The sequence below is a fragment of the Marmota monax genome, unplaced genomic scaffold, assembly GCF_021218885.2.
Source record: "Marmota monax isolate L192 unplaced genomic scaffold, Marmota_monax_Labrador192_F-V1.1 WCK01_AAM20220418_F8-fsc00196, whole genome shotgun sequence".
Lineage (NCBI taxonomy): Eukaryota > Metazoa > Chordata > Mammalia > Rodentia > Sciuridae > Marmota > Marmota monax.
Genome location: NW_026694390.1, coordinates 1703415 through 1726065, shown reverse-complemented (window position 1 = coordinate 1726065; position 22651 = coordinate 1703415). Strand labels below are relative to the sequence as shown.

At 44.1% G+C, this 22651-nt stretch overlaps 1 protein-coding gene across 1 annotated transcript; it reads left to right on the top strand.

Moving 5' to 3' along the window:
- Positions 1 to 1781: 1781 nt before the first annotated feature.
- On the top strand, positions 1782 to 20791 carry Lman2 (lectin, mannose binding 2). Its single transcript, XM_046468023.2, has 8 exons — positions 1782 to 2109; positions 2281 to 2399; positions 13268 to 13385; positions 14091 to 14170; positions 14353 to 14514; positions 14625 to 14739; positions 17958 to 18077; positions 20111 to 20791. The coding sequence occupies exons 1-8, from the start codon at positions 1914 to 1916 to the stop codon at positions 20269 to 20271; spliced, it is 1071 nt and encodes a 356-aa protein (XP_046323979.1). The 5' UTR covers positions 1782 to 1913; the 3' UTR covers positions 20272 to 20791.
- The last annotated feature ends 1860 nt before the right edge of the window (positions 20792 to 22651 follow it).

Sequence of the window (22651 nt, the reverse complement as noted above, 5' to 3'; positions counted from 1 at the left end):
TCAATCAACTGTGGTTGGGAAATATTAGGGAAAATTTTTGAATCTGTACTGAATATATACAGACTTTTCTTGTCATTATTCTCTAAATAATGCAATGTAACAACTATTTTCATTTCATTTACATTGTATTAGATATAAGTAACCTAAAGATGATTTAAAGAATATAAGAGAGGATGTGCATAGGTTATGTATAAATTCTATGCCATTTTCCTTTTCTTTCTTTCTTTCTTTCTTTCTTTCTTTCTTTCTTTCTTTCTTTCTTTCTTTCTTTCTTTCTTTTTGTATTGGGGATTTGGCCCAGAGGTGCTTTACCAGTGAGCTACATCCCCGGCCCTTTTATTTTTGGAGCCAGAGTCTCACTAAGTTGCTTAGGACCCTGCTAAATTGCTCAAGCTGGCCTCAAACTTGTGATCTACCTGCCTCAGCCTCTCAAGTCACTGGAATTATAGGCCTCTGCTACCACACTCAGCCTCTATGCCATTTTATATAAGAGACCCAAGCATCCTCAGATTTTGGTACTGAGAGGGTTCCCTGGAGCCAGCCCCCCTTAGGACACCCTGTGGTGTATACCAAGCACACCATAATAATGTATTGCTTTAATACAAAATAGTAATTTAAAATATATGACTCAGAGCTGGGCATGGGGTGCATGACTATAATCCCAGCTACTTGGGAGTTGAAGCAGAATTGAAAGTTCAAAGTTAGCCTTAATTTTTTTTTTTTTTTTTTTTTTTTTTTTTAAGGAATAGGATGTAGCTCAGTGGTAGAGTGCTCCTTGGTCTAATTCCCATTACCAGAAAAATAAAACAAATGACCTAGAAAAGAGGTCTCAGTACTAAATGCTGAATACGTTCATTCATTTAAGAGGACAGGTTCTTAAAATAAAGGAGCGACCAACAAACATCTCATCCTGTTTCTATAACAGGAATCATTAATGAGACAATTGATGTACATCAGTGGCCAACGGGAGGCTAGGTTGGAAGAGGGCTGCCTTTGTAGAGAGGCAGTCCCCATCAGCCCCAGTTTACAGTCCTCTTGCAGGAATGTGGGTCTAGATTTTCCAATTTTTCTTGAAAAAGTGGCAATCGGGATTTCCGATGTGAATTTAAGTACTCTGACTTAAAAGTATTGGTAATTAAATCATTTATTGAACTAGTTTCAATCTCTTATCCACAGCCATCTTTGCCAAACTTTTCATGGATGCTTCTTCCAAGACAGGGCACCGTCATGGTTTGGATTCAGACAGGTTCCGACCATCACTAGGGTCCCAGGCCAAGACCTGGGTCTGCTCCTCCTGCTTCAACCCGACTGGACCTGCGGAGTTGGGGGCAGTAGAGGCCCTCAAATAGCGGGGAATTTTACGTCCCCCAACGCCTGGAACTAGCTGGGGCGGAGGCTACTGAGTCAAAGTCATCAAGCCTGCTACTTCAATTTAGAGCTCACCGCCCCCACCTCAAATTGGCAAAGATCTTTTTAGAGACCAGACCAGAGGCCAGAGGAGAAGGGCGTTGTAGTCCTGCGCATCCAGTCCGCGCAAGCAGCCGATAAAAACTACAAGCTCCGTGGTGCTCTGCTCGGAGGACAGCGCTCGCATTCCCCGCGGCTCAAACCATTGCTCTGCTCATTGGCTTACAAACCTAACGTGCTGCTCTGTGATTGGCTGAAACTCTGTGGCGCCTAAGAATACATTGCTGAGCCCGGCTGGCAGGTGCCTGGAACCTACAAGGTGATGGAACGACCCTCAACCAGGACAGGGGGCTGCCCATCTAGTAAAGCTGCCACCCCCTCGGCTGAGGCTTTGTTTTTTAACTCCCCGGTGACACTAGAGTTGGAGGGTTTCCGGCCGGAGGCCATTAGATAGGACCTCCGGAAGGCGGAAGTCCTAGGGCGGAAGTGGCCGAGAGGAAAGGAGAATGGCGGAGGAGGGCTGGTTTTGGCGCTGGGGCTGGGGCCGGCGGTGCCCAGGGAGACCTGGGCTTCCTGGCCCCGGCCCTGGCCCCGTTACCCTTCTACATCTTCTTCTGTTGCTGGCGTCAGTGGCTGCGGATATAACTGACGGCAATAGTGAACACCTCAAGCGGGAGCATTCGCTTATCAAGCCCTACCAAGGTGAGGCCCAGGAAGGAATTGAGTGAAGGATGAGGGCAAGGCTGAGCTGGGTTGGGGGAGGGCGTGCCCTTTCTCTCGAGGAGAGCTGCTCTGTGGGTTTCCTGCCCTTCTCAATACCAGTCCTGGCATGGCCTCTCACGCACCTGTTTATGTCCGTCTCTCTGCCTACAGGGGTTGGTTCCAGCTCCATGCCTCTCTGGGACTTCCAAGGCAGCACAATGCTTACGAGCCAGTACGTGCGTCTGACCCCCGATGAGCGCAGCAAAGAGGGCTCTATTTGGAACCATCAGGTGAGTGGTTCCCAAGAGGCGAGACATACCGTTCAAGCCACTGCTCCTTGCCTCTCCAAGAAGCCAAGACCTGAGCTTCGTTTATAGGCGTGCCCTGCTCCTCCCTCGCTCATTCCTTCTCTATCTTGGTTACACTCACTAATAATAAATAATGGATATTGAGTATTATGTGTCAGGAGCTGTGCTTGACACTTCACACTTTTCTTATTTAATTTCTTCAAAAGCCATGCACAGTAAGAGATGTAATCTCCATTTTACTGACTAAAAAAATAAGTCTTAAGAGTTGAAAGTGCTCATAGTCAGAAAATGGTGGAACTGTCAGATTGTCTGAATTTATCCCCTTCTATCGTGGGAAGAATGAAATAAACTGGATCATTATTGGGTATTTAGCTGTGTGTTAGGCACTGACCTTGTCATACCTGATTGCATTTAATTCTCAAGCAGACTGTTTGAAATAGATGGTTTGCATGTCTTTATGCATAGATAATGCAGCCAATAAATGGCGGAAACCGCATTTAAATTGATATGTTTGTTCTCTGAACCCAGGAGTACACTTCGTACACATGACCCCCTTTCTTCTGGACAGTGGGTGAATCTCTCTGACATTCTTAAAGGCCTAGACCCCTTCCTCAGTACTTGGCTAAGGATCTTGTTATCATTAAAGGGCTCTATTTGGAACCACCAGGTGAGTGGTTCTGAAGAGGCGAGACATACCGGTCAAGCCACTTGTTGAGGAGGAGGGAGGATCTGGATTTGTGGGCAGTTTTAATTTCTGTGATCTTTATCCTGGAGGTCAGGGAGGCTGAGGTGTCACTGGCATGTCATATATGAGCAGTGGCTAAGATCATCATAGACTCTACATTGAGTAAGTTTAAGTTGGGGAAAAGGGAGTAATTTTGAGCTGGGTATCAGCTTGGGAAGCAACCTGCTCCTGCCTTAGCCTGCTTGATCCAACCCTTCCTACAACCCACACTGTTGGCCAGAGTCCTAGTTTTCTTTGTCACCCTGCTCTTTTGTCCTGATTGACTTTCTCATTGCGTTCTGGGAGCCCACACTGTCCTTGTGTTGCTTCATCTGCCTGTCCTCTCATTGCCTCCTCTCTTCCTGTTCCATGCCACTAAATTGCTATTGGAGGCATCTGGGGTTACTTTCTTCAGTTTTTTGCTCTGATCCTCAGAGCCTGGAGTCTCCTTTGAAGGATAACTGTGCATTATGTCTGTACAGTCTGGCTCCTGGTGCCTGGCATCTCCAGTCATTCTCTATTGATTTTGTTCCAGCCTCTGGCTGCCTTCATGCCTCAGGACCTTTGCACTTATTGTTCCCCCTGTGTGGGACACTGCCTCCTGGTTCTTCGTGCCTGCTTGATTTCTTTTCATCTGTTAAGTCTCAGTTCAAGTGCCACCCACTCAGAATACTTCATTAACCACCTTATCTCCCCCCAAATAACATTTTGTCTTATTATTCTGTCTTAGGGCTTGCAGATTTTCAGATTTTTTTTTTTTTTTTTTTTTAAATGATGCTGAGGATCAGACCCAGGGTCTTACTCATGCCAGACAAGCACTCTGCCACTGTTACACCTCTAGCCTGGTTAATATTTAAAAATGATAATGTAGCCTTATATTTTTTATAGAAATGAATTCTACATAGCATTAAGTTTTTTTGTTTTTTTTCTAAGTGAGGTACAAATAGCACTAGAACTAATAGAAATTAGGTTTAGCCATATCCAAAATAGTGGCTTAAATTACGTGTGTAGGTAGCTGATGGTTGGCATTATCAGTGGATTGGAGATATTGCAGGACTGAGCATTCTGCACTTACCTCTTTTTTTTCCCAGTTGTAGATGGACACATTTCTATTAATTAATTAATTAATTATGTGGTGCTGAGGATCGAACCCAGTGCCTCACATGTGCTAGGCAGGTGCTGTACCACTGAGCTACAACCCCAGCCCTGCACTTTAATTAAATTTTCAGTCTAAATATTACCTTGCCTTTCTTCCCTCACTTTCCTGTTCAGGTCCAGGGAAATTTCCTGTTGGGCCCTTCTGATATTCCATGAATGTTTGGGATGATTCCCAAATTTCCTGAAAGAAATTGCTTAGAATTTTGTGTTCAGTATTTTCTCTTTGTCACCTTCACACTCCATCTGGGAAAGGTACTAAATTAGCATACACTCCCTGAGCTGCCTTCTGAACTATGGTGTGGCTCAGAGATGACTAGAACTCCAAGTACATGTTATCTGGAACACAGGATATGGGGAAGCTAAAGAGGTTGCCCAGGCGCCATCCTGAGGAATTCTTGTGTGGAGGCTACAGCAGTGGCCTTTAAACTTTTATTTTTCCCCTCTGACATCCCCATCTGAAATTATACGTCCCCTTTAAAATTTGTTATTAAAAAATTGTCTTATGTTGAAATATTTTCAGTGTAGCTGCAGTGGTGTCGCTCAGTGCTTGCCTAGAAGCCCTGGATTTGGAACCCACCACCGCCCACTCTTCCCCCCAAAAGCAAAGGATGTAGTTTCCAGTAAAACTATTCAGTACTCTTAAATATTTAATGGTATCTAAATATTGCTTCTTATATTGTACTTCAGTCTGTTTAAATTGAACTTGTATTTTCATGTCATTCCCCACACAGGACTTTATCTTCATACAGTATATTTACTACTTGAAAATCCCTTATCCTTAACCTATCATAGTTCTTTGCAGCTTCATAATAAGTGTTGTGATTTAAACTTTTTAACTTTGTCAGGATTTAATATTTAGGTTTTAATATTTTCTTTGGGATTATTAGTTCATAATTGATCAAAATAGTGCAGTACAGAATTTTTAATTTTTATTTTATTATGGAGTCTCACTGTGTTGCCCAGGCTGACCTCAAATTCCTGGGCTGAAGGATTCTACTGGCCTAGCCTCCAGAGTATCTGGGCCTGCAAGTGTGCACCACCATGCCTGGATACATTACACAAATTTTGAATATCTATTATACAAAAGTGGTAATTTATTGAAATGCATGTCAATGAGATGTTGTCTCCCTAGCCTCACCATATGGACAAGATACTAGAGGCAAAATGATATGGGCTTCAGTGTCACATCTGCTTTTTATTTTTTAATGTGAATTCTGAGAAATTGTTCACTTAAATTGTAGATGGAGTTGGAGTATTGGTATAGCAGGACCACTCAATATTTTGAACTTCCTTTAGTTTTTAAACCCCAAATCATGTTGTGAGTGATCTTCTATCAGAATTATTAATGATGTATCATCTGACTATTAGATTATATCTGCCTTTCACCTTGTTCCAAGCAAAGATGAGGAAACTGCCTGACTGTAAAATGATCTGTTCCTGCCAGGTGATTCTGGTTTCATTAAAATTTGTTATTAAAAATTTGTCTTATGTTGAAATATTTTCATTAAAATTTCTGAGCTTTCAGCTGGGTGAAAGAAATGGGCTACATTGTGGCACATGCCTACAATCCTAGAAACTTGAAAGGCTAGGGCAGGAGAATTGCAAAATCAAAGCCTGCCTCAGCAACTTAGTGAGACCCTGCCTCTAAATAAAAAATGAAAAGGCTGGGGGTGTGGCTCAAGTGGTTAAGTACCCTTGGGTTCAATTCCTGGTACCCCCCCCCCAAAAAAAAAAAAATTCTGATCTCTTCAGGTGGCTGCTCTGTAGTCATGGTTGAGAACTATGCCCCCAAAGCAGCTTCTAAATCTGTACCTTACCTCCTTCAAATTCTTCAGAGGCTTATGTTGTTTATATCACATTCATATATTATATATATAATATATATTTTTCATATGTTGAACTTCTTATACATCTATATGTATATCATATATATATAAATTTTCCTCCTTCTCTGTAGTCTTTTTTCAAATATTTATTTTTTAGTTATAGGTGGACACATGTCTATTTTGCTTTATGTGGTGCTGAGGATCGAACTCAGTGCCCCACGCATGCTAGGCAAGCACTCTACCACTGAGCTACAACCCCAGCCCCTGTAGTTTTTAATCTGGGGTTTATGGAGACTTTCTAAGGCTTGCATAGTCTTGTCAGAATCAGTTTCCAGGTTCTCCGCTTCCATATGTGAGTTTACCTGAAGCTGACCTTCTTACCAGCATACCTGGAACAGGAATATAGATTTTCCTTTCCCTCTTCCCTTTCTCAGTTTGCTCTTTTATTCCAGTGCACACCTCACACCAAGCTGGGCTCTTTCTTTAGTGCTAGGCCCAGATCATTGAAATGTGGTATCTAGATTGACTTTTGTATATGTGTGATATGGTTTAATTTTTTTCCAAATAAATGAGGGTTATTTTGGTAATTTTTAAAATTTTTAAATTATTGATATCTAGTGTAATTGCATTACAGTCAAGAATTTCAGTCCCTTGAAAGTCTGTTAAGACTTGGGCATGGTCCCTCAAGAGTTTTGGGAAATGTTTTGTGCATGCTTGCAAAGAGTGTGGATTCTCTACTTACAGAATGTAGCATGTGGTTTAGGTCCTGTAAATCACATTTGCTGATTGAGTTCAAATCTTTTATATCCTTCTTGACATTTTATCAGTTCATTTTTACCAGTTACTAAGGGAGGTTTTAAAAAAGTTACGGAGTACTGTGATAGATTAACAAATAAGAGATTTTCAAGCAATGAATATATTATATTAAAATTCTGTGTAGGGAATGACATGAAAATATAAATTCCCCGTATTAATATTCTATTAGCAAGGATTCTGTCAGTTTCTGTTGTATATATTTTGAAACCAAATTAGGCATATATAGAAACAAATTTTTTCTATCTTTGATTAAATAATATCTTTATCATTAAGAGTCCCCTTTTAGGGCTGGGGTTGTGGCTCAGTGGTAGAGTGCTTGCCTCTCATGCTTGAGGCACTGGGTTCAAAACTCAGCACCACATAAAAATAAATAAATAAAACCAAAGGTATTGTGTCCATCTACAACTAAAAATAACAAATTAAAAAAAAAAAAAAAAGAGTCCCCTTCTAGGGTTGTGGCTCAGTGGTAGAGCACTCTCACCTAGCATGTGCAAGGCACTGGGTTCGATCCTCAGCACCACATAAAAATAAGTGAAAAAAAGTATTTTGTCCAACTGTGACTAATACACAGATATATATATATAGAGAGGGGGGGGTGTCTCCTTTTAAAGTTTGTTGTCCAGTTTTTAATCCTTCTATATCTGGTTTATTTAACTTACCATAATTTTTTCAAGTTTCCTTTGTATTTTAGTATGCATTTTTACTTGTGGCTGAGTAATATTTCTATGTATGTGAACCACATTTTGTTAATCCATTCATCTGTTGATGGACACTGGATTGTTCCCTCTTTTTGACTCTTGTGAATACTGCTGTGAATATTGATGAACTGACATCTGAGTCCCTCTTCTGGGTTCTTTTGGGTATAAACATAAGAAATAGAATTAGGAGCTAGGTATATAGCTCAGTTGGTAGAGTGCTTGCCTCACATGCATAATGCCCTGGGTTCAATCCCCAGCACCACAAAAAAAAAAAAAAAAAGAAGAAGAAGAAGAAAAAGTAGAAATAGCAGGTTGTATGGTTATTCTGTTTTTATCTTTTTAAAAAATCCTGGGTATTGAACCTGGGGATAATTTACCACTAAGCTACATCCCCAGCCCTGTTTAAAATTTTTAAATTTTGAAACAGGGTCTCACTGAGTTGCTGAGGGTCTTGATGAATTGCTCAGGATGATCTCAAACTTGTCTGTGGTCCTCCTGCCTCACCTTACCCAAGTTGTTGGGATTACAGGCATGCACTACTATATCTGGCTAACTCTTAAATTTAGATATTTGATCATATTTGATCATTTAGTTACTTTAAATTTTTTTTATTTTTAGTTTTAGATGACACAATACCTTTATTTAATTTTTAAGTTTAACCTTTAATTTTGAATTAGTTGTAGATTCATGCACCATTGTAAGAAATAGTATAGAAAGGTCCTAGGGGCCCTTATGTTTTGTTTTTTAATCTAACATTTAGTTCATTTACATATAATTACCTGCACACTTGAGTTTGATCTCCTGTCTATTTACCTTTCTTTTTTACCCCATTTTAAATATATATATATATATATATTTAGTCATAGGTGGACATAATACCTTTATTTTGTTTGTTTATTTTTATGTGGTACTGAGAATCCAACCCAGTGCCTCACACTCTAACTCTTGAGTCTGAGCCACAAACCCAGCCCCTCCCCATTTTTTTTAAACTGTAGTTATACATAATGATGGGATTTTTTGTTACATATTTATTCATGCACACAAAATAACAATATAATTTGGCTGTTACAGTTTACCTTCTATTTGTTTTACTTGAACACTGTTCATTATTCTCCCTGGTCTTGATTTCCTTGGGATTAATTTTTATTGTTCTGTTCTATTTTTTTTTTTTGTTAGCTTGAAAGTTGTATGTTCTTTTTGCAATTTTATAGTGGTTATTATAGAGTTTAAAATATGTGTCCATGTTTACCAAAGACTTAAGGATAAAGTATACTTTAACCACCTTCTTGAATAATGCAAGGTTCTTAAGATACTTTAAACTCTCTTTACCCTATTGCTGTCATTTATTTTAATGCTTTCTGTTTTAAATTGTTTTACTCAAATATTTATGTAGATTTTTTTACCTTCATATTTTTTCTTTGTTGTTCTTCATTCCTGAACTCTTATATTGTGATCATTTTCCATCTTCACAAAGAATGAAAGGTGGTAATTGTGTCCACTAATAATGAATTCTTTTAATTTGTTTTTGTTTTGTCTGAAAATGTCTTAATTTTCCTTTCATTCTTTTAGTTGTAGATGAACACAATACCTTTATTTATTTATTTATTTTTATGTGGTGCTGAGGATTGAACCCAAGGCCTTGTACATGCTAGGCGAGCAATCTACCGCTGAGCCACAACCCCAGCCCCCTCCCTCCGTGTTAAATTTTTTTTTTTCTCTTCTCTCTCACTCTTTCTCTGTGTGTGTGTGTTTGTGTAGGTATGGTGTGTTAATCTGTTGTCTGTTACTATAATGAAATACCTAGGGCTGGATAATTTTCATAAAGAAAAATAGGTTTATTTAGTTTGATGTTCAAGAGCCTGCAAGTCCAGATAGCATGATGTTGATGCTGGCTACATCAACTCATGACAAATAGCATCATTGATGGAGTATCTATGAAAGGACGAGATGACGTGCAGAGACATGGAGAAGCCAGTAATAACCTACCAAGGACCAACTTAAAGATCCTACCACCTCTTAATGATCACCATACTGAAGACCAAGCTGCTAATACATGGGTCTTTGGGAGATACAGTCAAATGTTATCCAAAACATAGCATATCGTTTTCTTTCATCTCCTTTGGTTTATAGATTTGTGTGTGTGTGTGTGTGTGTGTGTGTGTGTGTGTGCGCGCGCGCGCGCTTGGCTCACATGTGTGAGGCATTGGGTTTGATTCTTAGCACCATATAAAAATAAATAAAGGTTCATCCATGGGGCTGGGATGTGGCTCAAGCCGTAGCGCGCTCGCCTGGAGTGCATGCGGCCCGGGTTTGATCCTCAGCACCACATACAAACAAAGATGTTGTGTCCGCCGAAAACTAATAAATAAGTATTACAAAAATTAAAAAAAAAAAGGTTCATCCACAACTAAAACATACACACACACACACACACACACATATATATAAAATATATGTATTACATAATGTATATATATTAATCTTTTTTATGGTTGTAGATGGACGGCATGCCTTTATTTAATTAATTAATTTTTTTATGTGGTGCTGAGGACCGAACCCAGTGCCTCACACATGCTAGGCAAGTGCGCTGCCACTGAGTTATAGCCCCAGCCCTCATTCTGGATATTTTTATTAAATGACCTTGAGTTCACAAATTCTCCCTTTAACTATTTATTTGGGTACCAGGGATTAGCCACATTTTGTATTTTACTTAGACTACAGGGTCTCACTGAGTTGCTTAGGCCCTTGCTTTTGCTAAGGCTGGCTTTGAACTCTCAATCTTTCTGCTTCAGCCTCCAAAGCAACTGGGATTATAGGCATGTGCCACTGCACCTGGCCTCCCCTTAACTATTTTAAAACTGTTATTAAACTCACCCATTATGTTATTGTATTGTTTTTTTAGTTGTAGATGGACACAATACCTTTATTTTATTTATTTTTATGTGGTGCTGGGAATGAAACCCAGTGCCTCACATGCTAGGCAAGCGCTCCACCACTGAGCCACAACCCAGTCCCATATCTGGACTTCTTATTGGCTTATTTTCTTTTTCATTCTCTATCTGGTTTTTATTTGATCTCATCTCTTTGTATACCAGTTACTTATGATCCTATAACAGATATTGCACTTGTGCAATTGTTGAAAAATTTGAGGCCAGAGTCACCTTAGTCTAAATTTTGGAATGGAGAGGATTCAAAGCTGAGCTGAATCCCCAAGGGCCTTTCTATTGTACTCTTACTTTTGGGTTTCAGTCTTTGTGCGAACCCAACTCAAAGCAAGGCCTCCATAGTCTTCAGCAAGCGGTGGACTCAGATTCCTTGTCCCCTATCCTTGAGAGCTAGTTCTCATCACCTCTCAGTATCCCCTTCACATTCTGCTAATGTTTCCAAACTAGTGAACTGTCCCAAACAAGAGAGGATCTGAAGTTTTAAACTCATTGTGAGTTGCCATGTGGGTCCTGATTAGTTTCATGCTTTCAGAGACCAGACTGGATCTTATCATTTGGGTTCCTGGTAACCCAAGATAGAACATTGAATCTGGCAAATTGAAGAATGCACAAACTAGATTGCCTACACTGAGACAAACTTTTTTACTTTATTTTATTTATTCTTAGTTGTTGATGGACATTTATTTATTTATACGCAGTGCTGAGAATTGAACCCAGTGCCTCACCCATGCTAGGCAAGCACTCTACCACTGAGCTACAAACCCAGCCCTGTTATCTATCTATCTATCTATCTATCTATCCATCTATCTATATTTATTTATGGGTGCCAGGGATTGAACTCAGGGGCGCTCAACCACTGAGCCACATCCCCAGCCCTATTTTGTATTTTATTTAGAGACAGGGTCTCACTGAGTTGCTTAGCACCTTGCTGTTGCTGAGGCTGGCTTTGAACCTACTATCCTCCTGCCTCAGCCTCGCGAGATGCTGGGATTACAGGTGTACATCACTGTGCCCGGCCTGTTTTTTATTTTTGATTTGAGTTTTTTTCTGGTTACAGAAGCAATATTCATTTGTATGGTATTCAAAGATAGAAAGTAAACATTCCCTAGGGCTAGGATTGTGGCTCAGCGGTAGAGCGCTTGCTTAGCACTGGTGGGACCTGGGTTCAATCCTCAGCACCATATAAAAATAAAGGCATTGTGTTGTGTCCATCTATACCTAAAAATAAAAAAAAAAAAAAAAAAAATATATATATATATATATATATATATATATATAAAGTAAACATTCCCCACAGTTCTCAGAATTACCTGTCATTAATATCAGTTAATGCTTTACATTTTTTCTTAACTCCCCACCCCCAAATGGGAGCAGATCATTGATATTGTTTGCAGGAACTTTGGGCCTCATGCATGCTTGGCAGGCACTCTACCACTGAGCTACATTCCCAGCCTCTTTTTTAGTATCATTGATATCATTAGGTAATAAGTACTACTGGGGTCTCCCTTGTTCTGTTAAAAAGCTGTAGCCAAATTGCCGCTAAGAAGACAGGACCATTTACATTTACAGTCACACCTGTTGCTTGAGAGTGTGTGTTTCTCTGCATCCTCATCTGCATTATATAATAATGTTTTTAATAGCTGCCGATCTGATAGGTTAACCATATCTTTTTTTGGGTTTGCCTTTCTGACTGTTTTGTTTGTTTGTTTGTTTTTTAAATCATGTGCTTATATACACATCTCTGACTTCTGCAAAGTTTTTCCTTCTCATAGTAGTTGTTGACACCTTAGTTTTCATGAGCAGCTTCTTGGCAAGCTGTTCCCCTGGCTGTAGGCAGTGCTCAGCTCTGTTCTTGATGTCCATGACTGTCAGAGAGCATTTGCTTCTCATATGGTGGCTAAAAGGACCCAGAGCACCTCCCTAATCAGGCTTCAGCACTGATACTGGTACCTCATTTAAGCTGGGCCTGGTTGGCAGGTATCCTGGCCAGGAGTTGGGCTTTGTAGTCAGTCAGACTTAGGTTCGAGTCCTTTGGGCACTCACTGAGCCTGATTTTCTTCACTTTGGAAGGTTGGTTAGAACAGAAGAGTCAGGTGGGGGTGAGGGGTTGGCAGAAAGTAGCTGGTGTCATTTATGTTAAAGGCCTGAAGGCTGTAGGAAGTATAGAAGACAGCAGAAGTTTTGGGGTCAAATAGAGCTGGGTATGTATCAAGACTGTCCTCACATCTGTTGAGTATGAGTTGTTTTGCCCCAAAACACGTTTTTGTTTATGTAAAATACATACCTCAGATAGGGGTAATTTTTCAAGATCCCAGGGCAGGAACAGTGGGAATGGAGGTAGAACAGACTCTAGGGGATTTGGCTGGTGTTGAGGCCAGGATGAGAACAGGCCTGGCAAGGCAGAGGAGGGCCTCTGGCAGCCTTGGGACACTGCATGGCCTACCTCTTCTCATGTAGGGGCCCAGCAATCCCTTCCCTTCCTGCTGAAAATGCTTGGGAGTCCAGGGTCAGTGACACTTGTAATTCTGCCACCTAGCTCTGTGCTTATCAGTAAGTACCAAGTCTTGGTAGAGGCAAGAAGATAGTTCTGTGGGGCAGTGTTTGTGCCAGGGTTGCCTCTAACTTGTTCAAACATCCTGGGAATCTCTTGAGCAGTGCTGTCTGTCTCCCACCCCCCATCCAGCCTTGCTTCCTCAAAGACTGGGAGATGCACGTCCACTTCAAAGTCCATGGCACAGGGAAGAAGAATCTCCATGGAGATGGCATCGCCTTGTGGTACACCCGGGACCGCCTTGTACCAGGTAGGGCAGTGCTTGCTCAGGTGGCCCCACTGGGTCCTGGAGGGTGGGTGCCCCATGGCTGCTGGCCCACTAGGGAGGTCAGGGTGGGCAAGGCAGGAAGTTGCCTGGGTTTCTGGGGCCAAGGATCTTCTACCCTGCACTGCCCTGATAGGAGTCTGCTCCCACTTGAAGATAAAGCCCTACTCTCCTGGAAGGAGGGCCCTTTAGGGAAGAGGAGGAACAGCTAGTCCTGTAGCTTAGTGTTATACCCCTTGTAACCTGTTTTAACCATTCTCCCATTTTAAAGGATTATTATTATTATTTTTCTAAGTGCTAGAATATGAAGGCCATTCAGCAGAGACTGTATATAGACCTCAAGGCTGTAAAGGTTTCCTGTGTGACCCTTTATAGAAAATGTGCTACCCTGGTTTGAGAGGGTCCTTTGTGGCTTCTCCCATCTTTCCTAGACTGGGTAACCCCTTGACACCTCACAGCACATGGCGAGGTGGCTGTCCCCTTATAGTTCAGGCTCTAAACTTGAGTCCTCTCTGTTACACTTGAGTCCCTCCTTGCCCCCTATCTCAGCTTCATCCTTAGGAATTCCCTTGTCTCCTGCATGAATGACCAGAGTTGGGCTGTCCCGCCCCTTACACATATTGCCTTTGAGCTACCCATGGGGACATCTCCAGTTTTTCCCATTGTGTGAGTATCTCCTTATGATTCCAGGACCTGTGTTTGGAAGCAAAGACAACTTTCACGGCTTAGCCATCTTTCTGGACACATACCCCAATGATGAGACCACTGAGGTAGGGCCCTGTTCTCTCCTGTGGAGCAGGAAAGCAAGGACTAGACAGCTGGCTAGAGGGTGGGGTCTGGGATTTCTCCCTGGTCCTGGCACAAAAGCAGCCTCCAGGGGTTGGGATGGTGGGTGTGCCTGCTTCCTCCTGAAGAAGGGATAGTAGTGAACTAACTGGTGTCTTGGTTCCAGCGTGTGTTCCCGTACATCTCAGTGATGGTGAACAATGGCTCCCTCTCCTATGACCATAGCAAAGATGGACGCTGGACTGAGCTGGCAGGTTGCACGGCCGATTTTCGCAACCGGGACCATGATACCTTCCTGGCTGTGCGCTATTCCCGGGGCCGTCTGACGGTGAGCAGGTGTGAGGGAGGAGGCTGGCTGGGCCTTTGCTGGTTCTCTAGAGGCTGGGGAAATGGCAAGCTTGGGCCTGCAGGTGTATCTGACATGTTGGCTGGCCACAGGTGATGACTGACTTGGAGGACAAGAATGAGTGGAAAAATTGCATTGATATCACGGGAGTACGCTTACCCACCGGCTACTATTTTGGAGCCTCGGCTGGCACTGGAGACCTGTCTGGTGAGTGGTTTGAGTGAGAAGTCCACCATTCTTAGCCCGAGCCTTCCCTGGTCTGTTGGAACCTTTTCACATAGTTGATCACCTTCTTTTGATTTCCACACTCACCATGTTCCTTCTCTTCCCATTGTCTATAAATGCTGGTGTGCCCATGACTTAGTCTTTGAGCAATCCATTAGCAGTCTTCCTTTATCTTTAGGAGATTGACTTTGAATCTAGACGCTGTATACTTGCAGATACTACTACATAAGCAGTAGCCAGTGTCCACTCAGCTGCCCATCTGAGCCCTAATATGCCCACTACTCAAGACCATACTTTGCCCAGCAAGATGTAAATGGCTCCTCTGACTTTTTAGTTGCTCAGGCTGAAAAACCCTGATGTCATCCTGTACTTTTCTTTTTCCTCTGCATGCCATCTCCAGTGCACTGGTGAATTCACAGCAAGGCACCATCCCAACATAGTCTACCTACCCCTCCCCACCCCTGCAACGTCTGATTCAGGGCTTGCTTCTTACTCAGCTTAAGGTGTTCCTTGGAAACACCAGTGTCATCCTGCTTCTGGCCTTTTGACTTGCTGTCTGACCTTCATCTTCTTAGAGTCTAGCTTTAATGTCACCTACTTGGTGGGGCCTTCCCCAATTCCCTTACTAGAATTTGCACCTGCTCCTCCAGTGCCCAACACTCCTAGCTAACCTTTTTTCCTAGCATTTACTATCTTTGAGTCAGCCATATCATCTACTTTATTGTGCTCCCCACCCCAGACACACACCCCACCTCCCCATGAAGTCAGGGATATGTCTCGTTTGGCCTGCATTGGGTACTCAGTAAGCACAGGGACTCCTCTGGCCTGTATGGACTTTGCCAGGTCACCAGGTCCTGGTAATACTTAGTGGTGGCCCTTGGCTGTGACTCTCAGTCTTCTCCTGAGAGTGCTCAGAAGGCATAAAACCCAGGGCTAACTCCTGCTGACCAGAACTGGGATGTGATATGGATGACCTGACAAAGAGTTTATTTATCTTCAGGATAAACATTTTCAGGGCTGTAACCTGTTCACTGGCCGGAGACCCCCCATCCCCACCCCAGAGAACTACATGGGTCCACTTAATTCCAATATGTCCTTTGTTTTGTTTTAAAGTTATGTTTTTTTTTGTTTGTTTGTTTGTTTATTTTTTTCTGGTACTGGAGATCAGACCCAGGGCCTTGTGTATGCTAGGCAAGCTCTCTACCACTAAACTACACTCCAAGCCCTTGGTCTTGCTAAGTTGCCTTTTTGCTGGCCTCAAATTTGCAGTCCTCTTGCCTCAGCCTCCCAGTTGGCTGGGATTATAGTCTTGTACCACCGTGCCTGCTGCTTTAGACTTTAATAATAGGGCAGTGTCAGTATAGACCCCCAAGATGAGAGATTGATCTAATAAGCACCCTGTTCCTGTCTTCCATCTTTGGTAATTACTAACTTAGGACCAGTCTTGTTTTATTGATGACTCCACCATAACCATTACCCCATCTTCTCCCCTGGGTTACCTGAAATTTTGTCTTATAGTGTTTCTGCATGGGTCTGCAGAGGTTTTGGTTTGTTTTTTTTTTGTTTTTTTGTGGATCTGGGGATCAAACCCAGGGTCTTGCACATGCTAGACAAGTGCTCGGCCACTAAACTACATCCCCATCCATTTATTTGAAATAGGATTCACTAAGTTGCCTGGGCTGACCTTGAACTTGTGATTCTCCTGCCTCAGCCTCCCAAGTAGCTGGAATTGTAGGTCTGCGCTCACTTTGCAGGTGGTTCTTGATGAGAACAGAACCAGATCTGTGGCAGATGGATGCTCTCCAGGGCTGTTTGGAGGAGCTCAGTAAAGAGTGGTGGAGATGACCCCAAAAGTGGTAGTGTCTGGCCATTAGTTGGAGGGTTGTTGATATTTGGCATCCTGTGGACAATCCTGGGATACAGTCTTTAGTAGGAAATCGTCTTTTCACTTTTTATACAACCAACACCCTGGGAATTTCAGAGTTGAGGGATTTCCCAAAAATTGGAAATGGGAAGGGGCAGAGCTCAGGTGGGAACTAGAGTATGACTCTTTCCTTGGCCACTTGCTGCCTCCAGGGACCGTGTATGCTTGACTATCAGATGCCACTCAGCCCTGCCTGACCTGTCTGCCAGGGCCTTGCTCTATATAGGTTCTCCCTTCTCATGGCTCCAGAGATTCTCCCTCTAAAAAAGGCCTTTTTTAGCTGGGTGCAGTGGTATATACCAGGAATCTCATCAAGTTGGGAGGCTGAGGCCGGAGGATCACAAGTTCAAGGTCAGTCACAGCAACTTAGCATGACCTTGTCTCAAGAAAAAAAAAAGGGGGGGAGGGTGTATGTGTGTGTGTTGGGATGTTATTCAGTGGTAGAGAGCCCCTGGACTCAATACCCAGTTCTGTACCCACCCCCCTAAGTAAAAGGCCTTTCCTCAGATTGTAGCCTGTTGAGCTTACAATTAGTTAGGCAGGCTGGATGTCATATTGTGGCTCTGAGACTCAAGCCCCCACCCCCCGAAAATGGGAGAGCTGTTAGTGTCGAGTGGTGGTCCTTTCCTGCCCATGCTGGTTGGACCATGTCTTTCCTGAGTTTCCTCAGGTGCAGTTGCTAACTGTGTGTTGGGCTTGGGCCCCTAGCTGGATGCTGACTTTCTCATTTGCATCCTTCACAGATCTCTGATAGGAGCATCTATTGGCTGCCTGCCCTTGGGAGGATCAGGCTTCTCCGCCAGCCCTGATCTGGTCCCTATTTTAAATATACACCCTCTACCTCACATTGTCTTCCGTGTGATCTATGTGTGCTCATTTACTTGCCATGGTGCACACCCATGATGGAGATTATCATTCCTGTTTTACAGAAGAGGAAACTGAGCCTCAGAGAGGGCCTCAGGCCTGCAGTTTAGACCCATGTGATTTTGAATATAAAGCCCATGCTCTTTTCTCTCCATCCCTCCTTTTTCCTTGGTTTCTCTTCATTTTTTTGGTGCTGGGGATTGAAACGAGGGCCTTGTACTTGCTGAACACACCCAGCCCCTGGAATACTGCCTGCCTCGAGGATTGAAGGTAGCTAGGAAGAAAACAGGCCCAGCCATGGGCAGCAGCAGCACTCTCCATATCAGGAACATCAGCTTCTCTTTGAGGGGTCCGTGGGCCATGGCCTTGAGGCTGGCTCCATGCCATCACAGGCTCATTTTTGATCCTGCAGACAATCATGACATCATCTCTATCAAGCTGTTCCAGCTAATGGTAGAGCACACACCTGATGAGGAAAACATCGACTGGACCAAGATAGAGCCTGGTGTCAACTTCCTCAAGTCACCTAAAGGTATGTGCACCCAGACTGTCCCTGCTAGGCCTCAGGTGAGTTTGGAGCTCTCAGCCCTTCCTGGTCCAGTTCTGGCTGTGTTCTGGGCTCTTGTATCAGCCCTGTCCCTGATGAGTTGTGCTCCTGGTCCTGCCTGGAGTTCCTAAGAGGCCAGAAGCTTGGGTCCAGTCAGCTCTGGTGAGTCTTTAAGGAAATGATTGAGGCAGGAAAGCCAGTCCATCTGTGAGGATATCCTCTACGCCATGTGGTTTCTATTGAGGCAGCAGCAGCCAATCAGGACACCCAGAGCACTGTATCTGCTCCCTTCTGTGTTGGGGGCTAGGGACAATGGTCATTCAGTCAAGGGGGTGTGCTGGGAGCAGTGGCACACATCTGTAATCCCAGTGGCTTTGGAGGCTGAGGCAGGAAGATTTCGAGTTCAGAGCCAGCCTTAGCAACAGTGAGGCACTAAGCAACTCAGTGAGACCCTGTCTCTAAATAAAATACAAAATGGAACTGAGGATGTGGCTCAGTGTTCGAGAGCCCCTGAGTTCAATCCCCAGTCACCCCCCCCCCCCAAAAAAAAAAAAAAGTCAAGCGGCAATTTGTTGCCTGAAGGAAGTGTGTCAGCACTCTTGGCATGCCTGTTAGTCTGTGAGCACTTTGGAGATTGAGTCTATGGCTGGCTGAAGGGGCTGAAACCCTCATGTTTCCTCAGCCAGAAAGAGGTAAGGCAAGATTTGAACTTGGGTTTTTGCAAAACTCCAAACCCTGGGTTCTTCTCATGGCACGAATTCTGCTTCATAGAGTGAATGTCATGGTTGGAGGAATAAGGTATATTTTTTGGAACAGGATCTCACTGAATTGCCTAGGCTGGCCTCAAACTTGTATCTTCCTGCCTCAGCCTCCCTAGTCATTGGGATTATAGGTGTCTACCACTACACCGCATCAACATCTCATTTTTCAAAGATTCACATAGTTTTAAATATTTTGGAGATGGAACAAATCCAGCTGTGGACCATCATCTGGTTAGAGGAAAATCCATACTGGCTACTGAGTACTTTCCTCCCCAAGTGACCAGCAAAGCAAGGATTAACTTGTTTTCAGAAGTTGATGCACTTGTTCCTTTGGCAGCTGTTTCAAAGCTTCCTTCTTTGCCCAGCTGTATTAAGCAGGCCCTGACCCTGGGGCTCAGTTAGCACCTGAGGCAGAGAAGGCACCAGGGAGGACTGGGAGCCCCGGGGTTGAGGAGCTTGGCAGGAAAGCAACATCTCTCAGGCTCCCCTGGTTCAGTTCATTGTTGTCACTGTGCAGGGAGAAAGAGGCTGGGGTCGGCAGGCCAGCCTGGGTTCAGGCTGTGCAGGAAGGAGGCTGTAGGTTGACTCGCAGCTGGCATTCTGTCAAATGAGCAGCATAAACACAGCACAGCAGAAAGGCCCGACTTGAGCCCGGGCCTGGTTGGGAAAGGCCTGTGCAGACCCCAATGTCAAGTGGAGGGCCACAGTGTGGAGGCCAAACGGCAGACATAAGGCTCATCCTCATCCCAGTCCCTCCACTCATGGCCTGTAGTCACAGCCAAGTCCTCATCTTCTCTCAGTTTTGAAAAGGTACCACCTTCCAGGGTGGTCAGAATCTGAGATCCCACGTGTGACAGGGTGTGGCACCCAGTAGGGTCCATTGACAGTTGGCAGGCAGAAGAGTGGTGTGGCTAGAGAGGGTTGCAGCGTGTGGGTGGTAGCTCAGGACCTGTGAGCCAGCCGGGGAGGTCGCTGAGAGCTGCAGGTAGGGGCAGCCTTTGGTCAGAGCCGTTTCTCCTGGTGAGGAGGGGGATTCTCACACTGCGACTTGGGGGAGTTGGGGCTTGTCACATAGATTCCTGGGCCTCTCCTCGTACCTCCTTTTCAGAAGGAGCCCAGGAGTCTCTGGTTTTCACTGAGGTCCCGGGTAGGGTGGGTGTGGTGGCCCTATGCTGGGCCTGCTATGTGGTCTCTTTCCTGGAGCCCAGCCAGCAGCCCTGCCCCTTTGCCTTTTCACCCCCCTCTCTTCTTCCTTAGATAACGTGGACGACCCCACGGGGAACTTCCGCAGCGGGCCCCTGACAGGGTGGAGGGTGTTCCTGCTGCTGCTGTGCGCGCTCCTGGGCATCATCGTCTGTGCCGTGGTGGGTGCTGTGGTGTTCCAGAAGCGCCAGGAGCGGAACAAGCGTTTCTACTGAGCGCCTGGCGTGGCGGGAAGAAGCTGATGTTGGCCCCGGCGCTAATGTGAACTGTGTTTTTTACTCGGATTGTAAAAGAAAATAAGACGACCTTATTTCTTAACTGTTTCAAAGAAATGATTAAAAGTATTTTCGTACATTTTGCTTCTTGCCCAGCAGGGACAGGTGGCAGGCCCAGGATTGGGGTGTAGCAACTCCACAGCTGGAGACGAGCCTCTTGCCCTGGCGTGGCATCTCAGGAGTAGGGGCTTCTGTACCTGGGGCGGAGCTGAGGCCCTACAGGAGGCCGTTGAACACTGGAGGGCCCCCCAGACCACATTGGGGTGGCTCCTGAGGACCCAGAGCAGTGGTGTTGTCCTAAGGTGTGTGTTGTGTGTGGTGGCAGACAAGGCCCAGGTGGGGAACATGAGCCTTCCTGTTCCCTGCGCTTCTCAAGGCAGACTCAGGTGATGCTGGAGGAGCTGCTCGGTGGGGCCCAGAGTGTGACTATTTGCTAAATAAAGTGGAATAGCCAACCTCAGCCGTGTGACGCCCTCAGGGGCTTGCTTTTCTTTTTCTTCTGATAACTTCCAACTGGCCACTGCATTGCAGCTTTCAGCCTTTGCCATCTCCCTGTGCTCCAGGGCCCCCATGAAAGAATGGGTTAGGGAAGACTTGGGGTCCTATGCAGAGGGTGTGACCTCAGTCCAGGCTCAAGGCTAGGCCAAGACAGTGGTAGGAGGGTACAGTGACAATCTAGGGGGTTTGGGTTGACCTGGAGGGTCAGGAGGACAGGTCTGGGACAGCAGTCATATTCCTTTGGTTTCCTTAAGGGAACAAAGATGATAACAGTGGAAGGAAGCCAACTGCTGAAGGGAGAGCATCACCATGTGTCAGCTTTCAGGTCACCACCACCCAGGTCACGGCCTGCTGCAGTGCGTCCCTGCCCAGCCCAAATCTGACCCCAGAGAGACCTTGCCAGTTCTCTCTCTTCCCACACAGTTCTGTAACATTTGGGTCTTCAATCTCACAAAACAAAAACCCTGTCTTCCCGTCACAGTCTGGCTTTTCGTAGTTAACATTGTCAAGTAGGTTCTTATTGCAAAAAATACAGATAGTAAAGAAGCCAATGAACCCATTCTCCAGAGCAGAGAATTAACTAGAGCCATGTCCTTGCCATTTCCTAAGTGGTAAACTCCTATTTCCACAGGGTAGGTGTTCAGAGATGGCTCACAGTGACTGGGAGATTCCACTTCGTTTCCTTCACAGGTTTAGGAGCCTCATCACAAAGCCTTAATTAAGAATAGTAGTCATGATCCCCTGTATTAAAATATTTTATTGAGCACTTTTCTCCAAACAAGTTTCTTTACTTGAAAAAGTAGCAAACATTGAGTGCTTACTAGATATCATTCTTCTAAGTGGGTGATGTCTATTAATCATTTCACTCCATGACACTATGTGGACACTGGAAATGCATCAGATCAGGCAGGGGGTGTGTCCACTCTATGCATCCGGGTGGACATGTCCATGATATAGACCTGAGGTCTGGAACTTCCTAGCTGCTACAACTACATCATTAGCACCATCCTCACTGTGCTTGACTTTAAATTTTTGGTTCTGCTATTCCTGAAATTTTAGGCAAATTGGTACTATATGGTACTAGGCTTTTAGAGCCACCTGGAGCCTGGCTCATTCTCCGGTTCTGGCTCAGAAAGTCGTGGAGTGAGACAGAGACAAGGTTAAAAACGCATTTGGGTGGTTCTAGAGTGTCTAGTCTCAGCCACCAGCAGGTGCTTGGTGATTTGAGAGCAGATATGAAAGTAGTGCTGGTCTGCTGGGTGGGCACACTTTTCCACTGGAGCATAGCTTTGTTTGTATCTGTGAAGTTAATTGTTGCAAAATTCATATCTAAAGTTTGTTCTTAGAAAGTTTGACAGGTGTTCTCACATCTGCATTTTCACACAGAGTAGTGTGATGCCGTGTGCTTTAAAAAATCAAATTATTTCATTATACACAAGGTAAACATCGATGTATTTGTTGTACAACATGAGAATAGAGGGCCAGCACACTTGGACCCCTCTTTGTTTCCTCCTCCCAGAACTGATTGCTACTATGTTTCTAAAAATGTTACCATGAAGATAATGTATCTTTAAATACATTGTATTGTTTTGCATTTTTAAAAAACTCTTTAAGTGGCAAATGGATATATGCCTCAACTTTTAAAACTCAGTGGTGCTGGTGAACCTTTGGATCACACATAGCTCAAAATTCAGCTGCATCACTGTCCTATGTGGTATGGATGGATCCAGTTTCTCCCTTCTGCAATCAATAAACATAAGTGGTTTCCAGGTTTTTGCTTTTAAACACAATGTTGCTTCAAATGTTCTTGAATGTTTCCTCC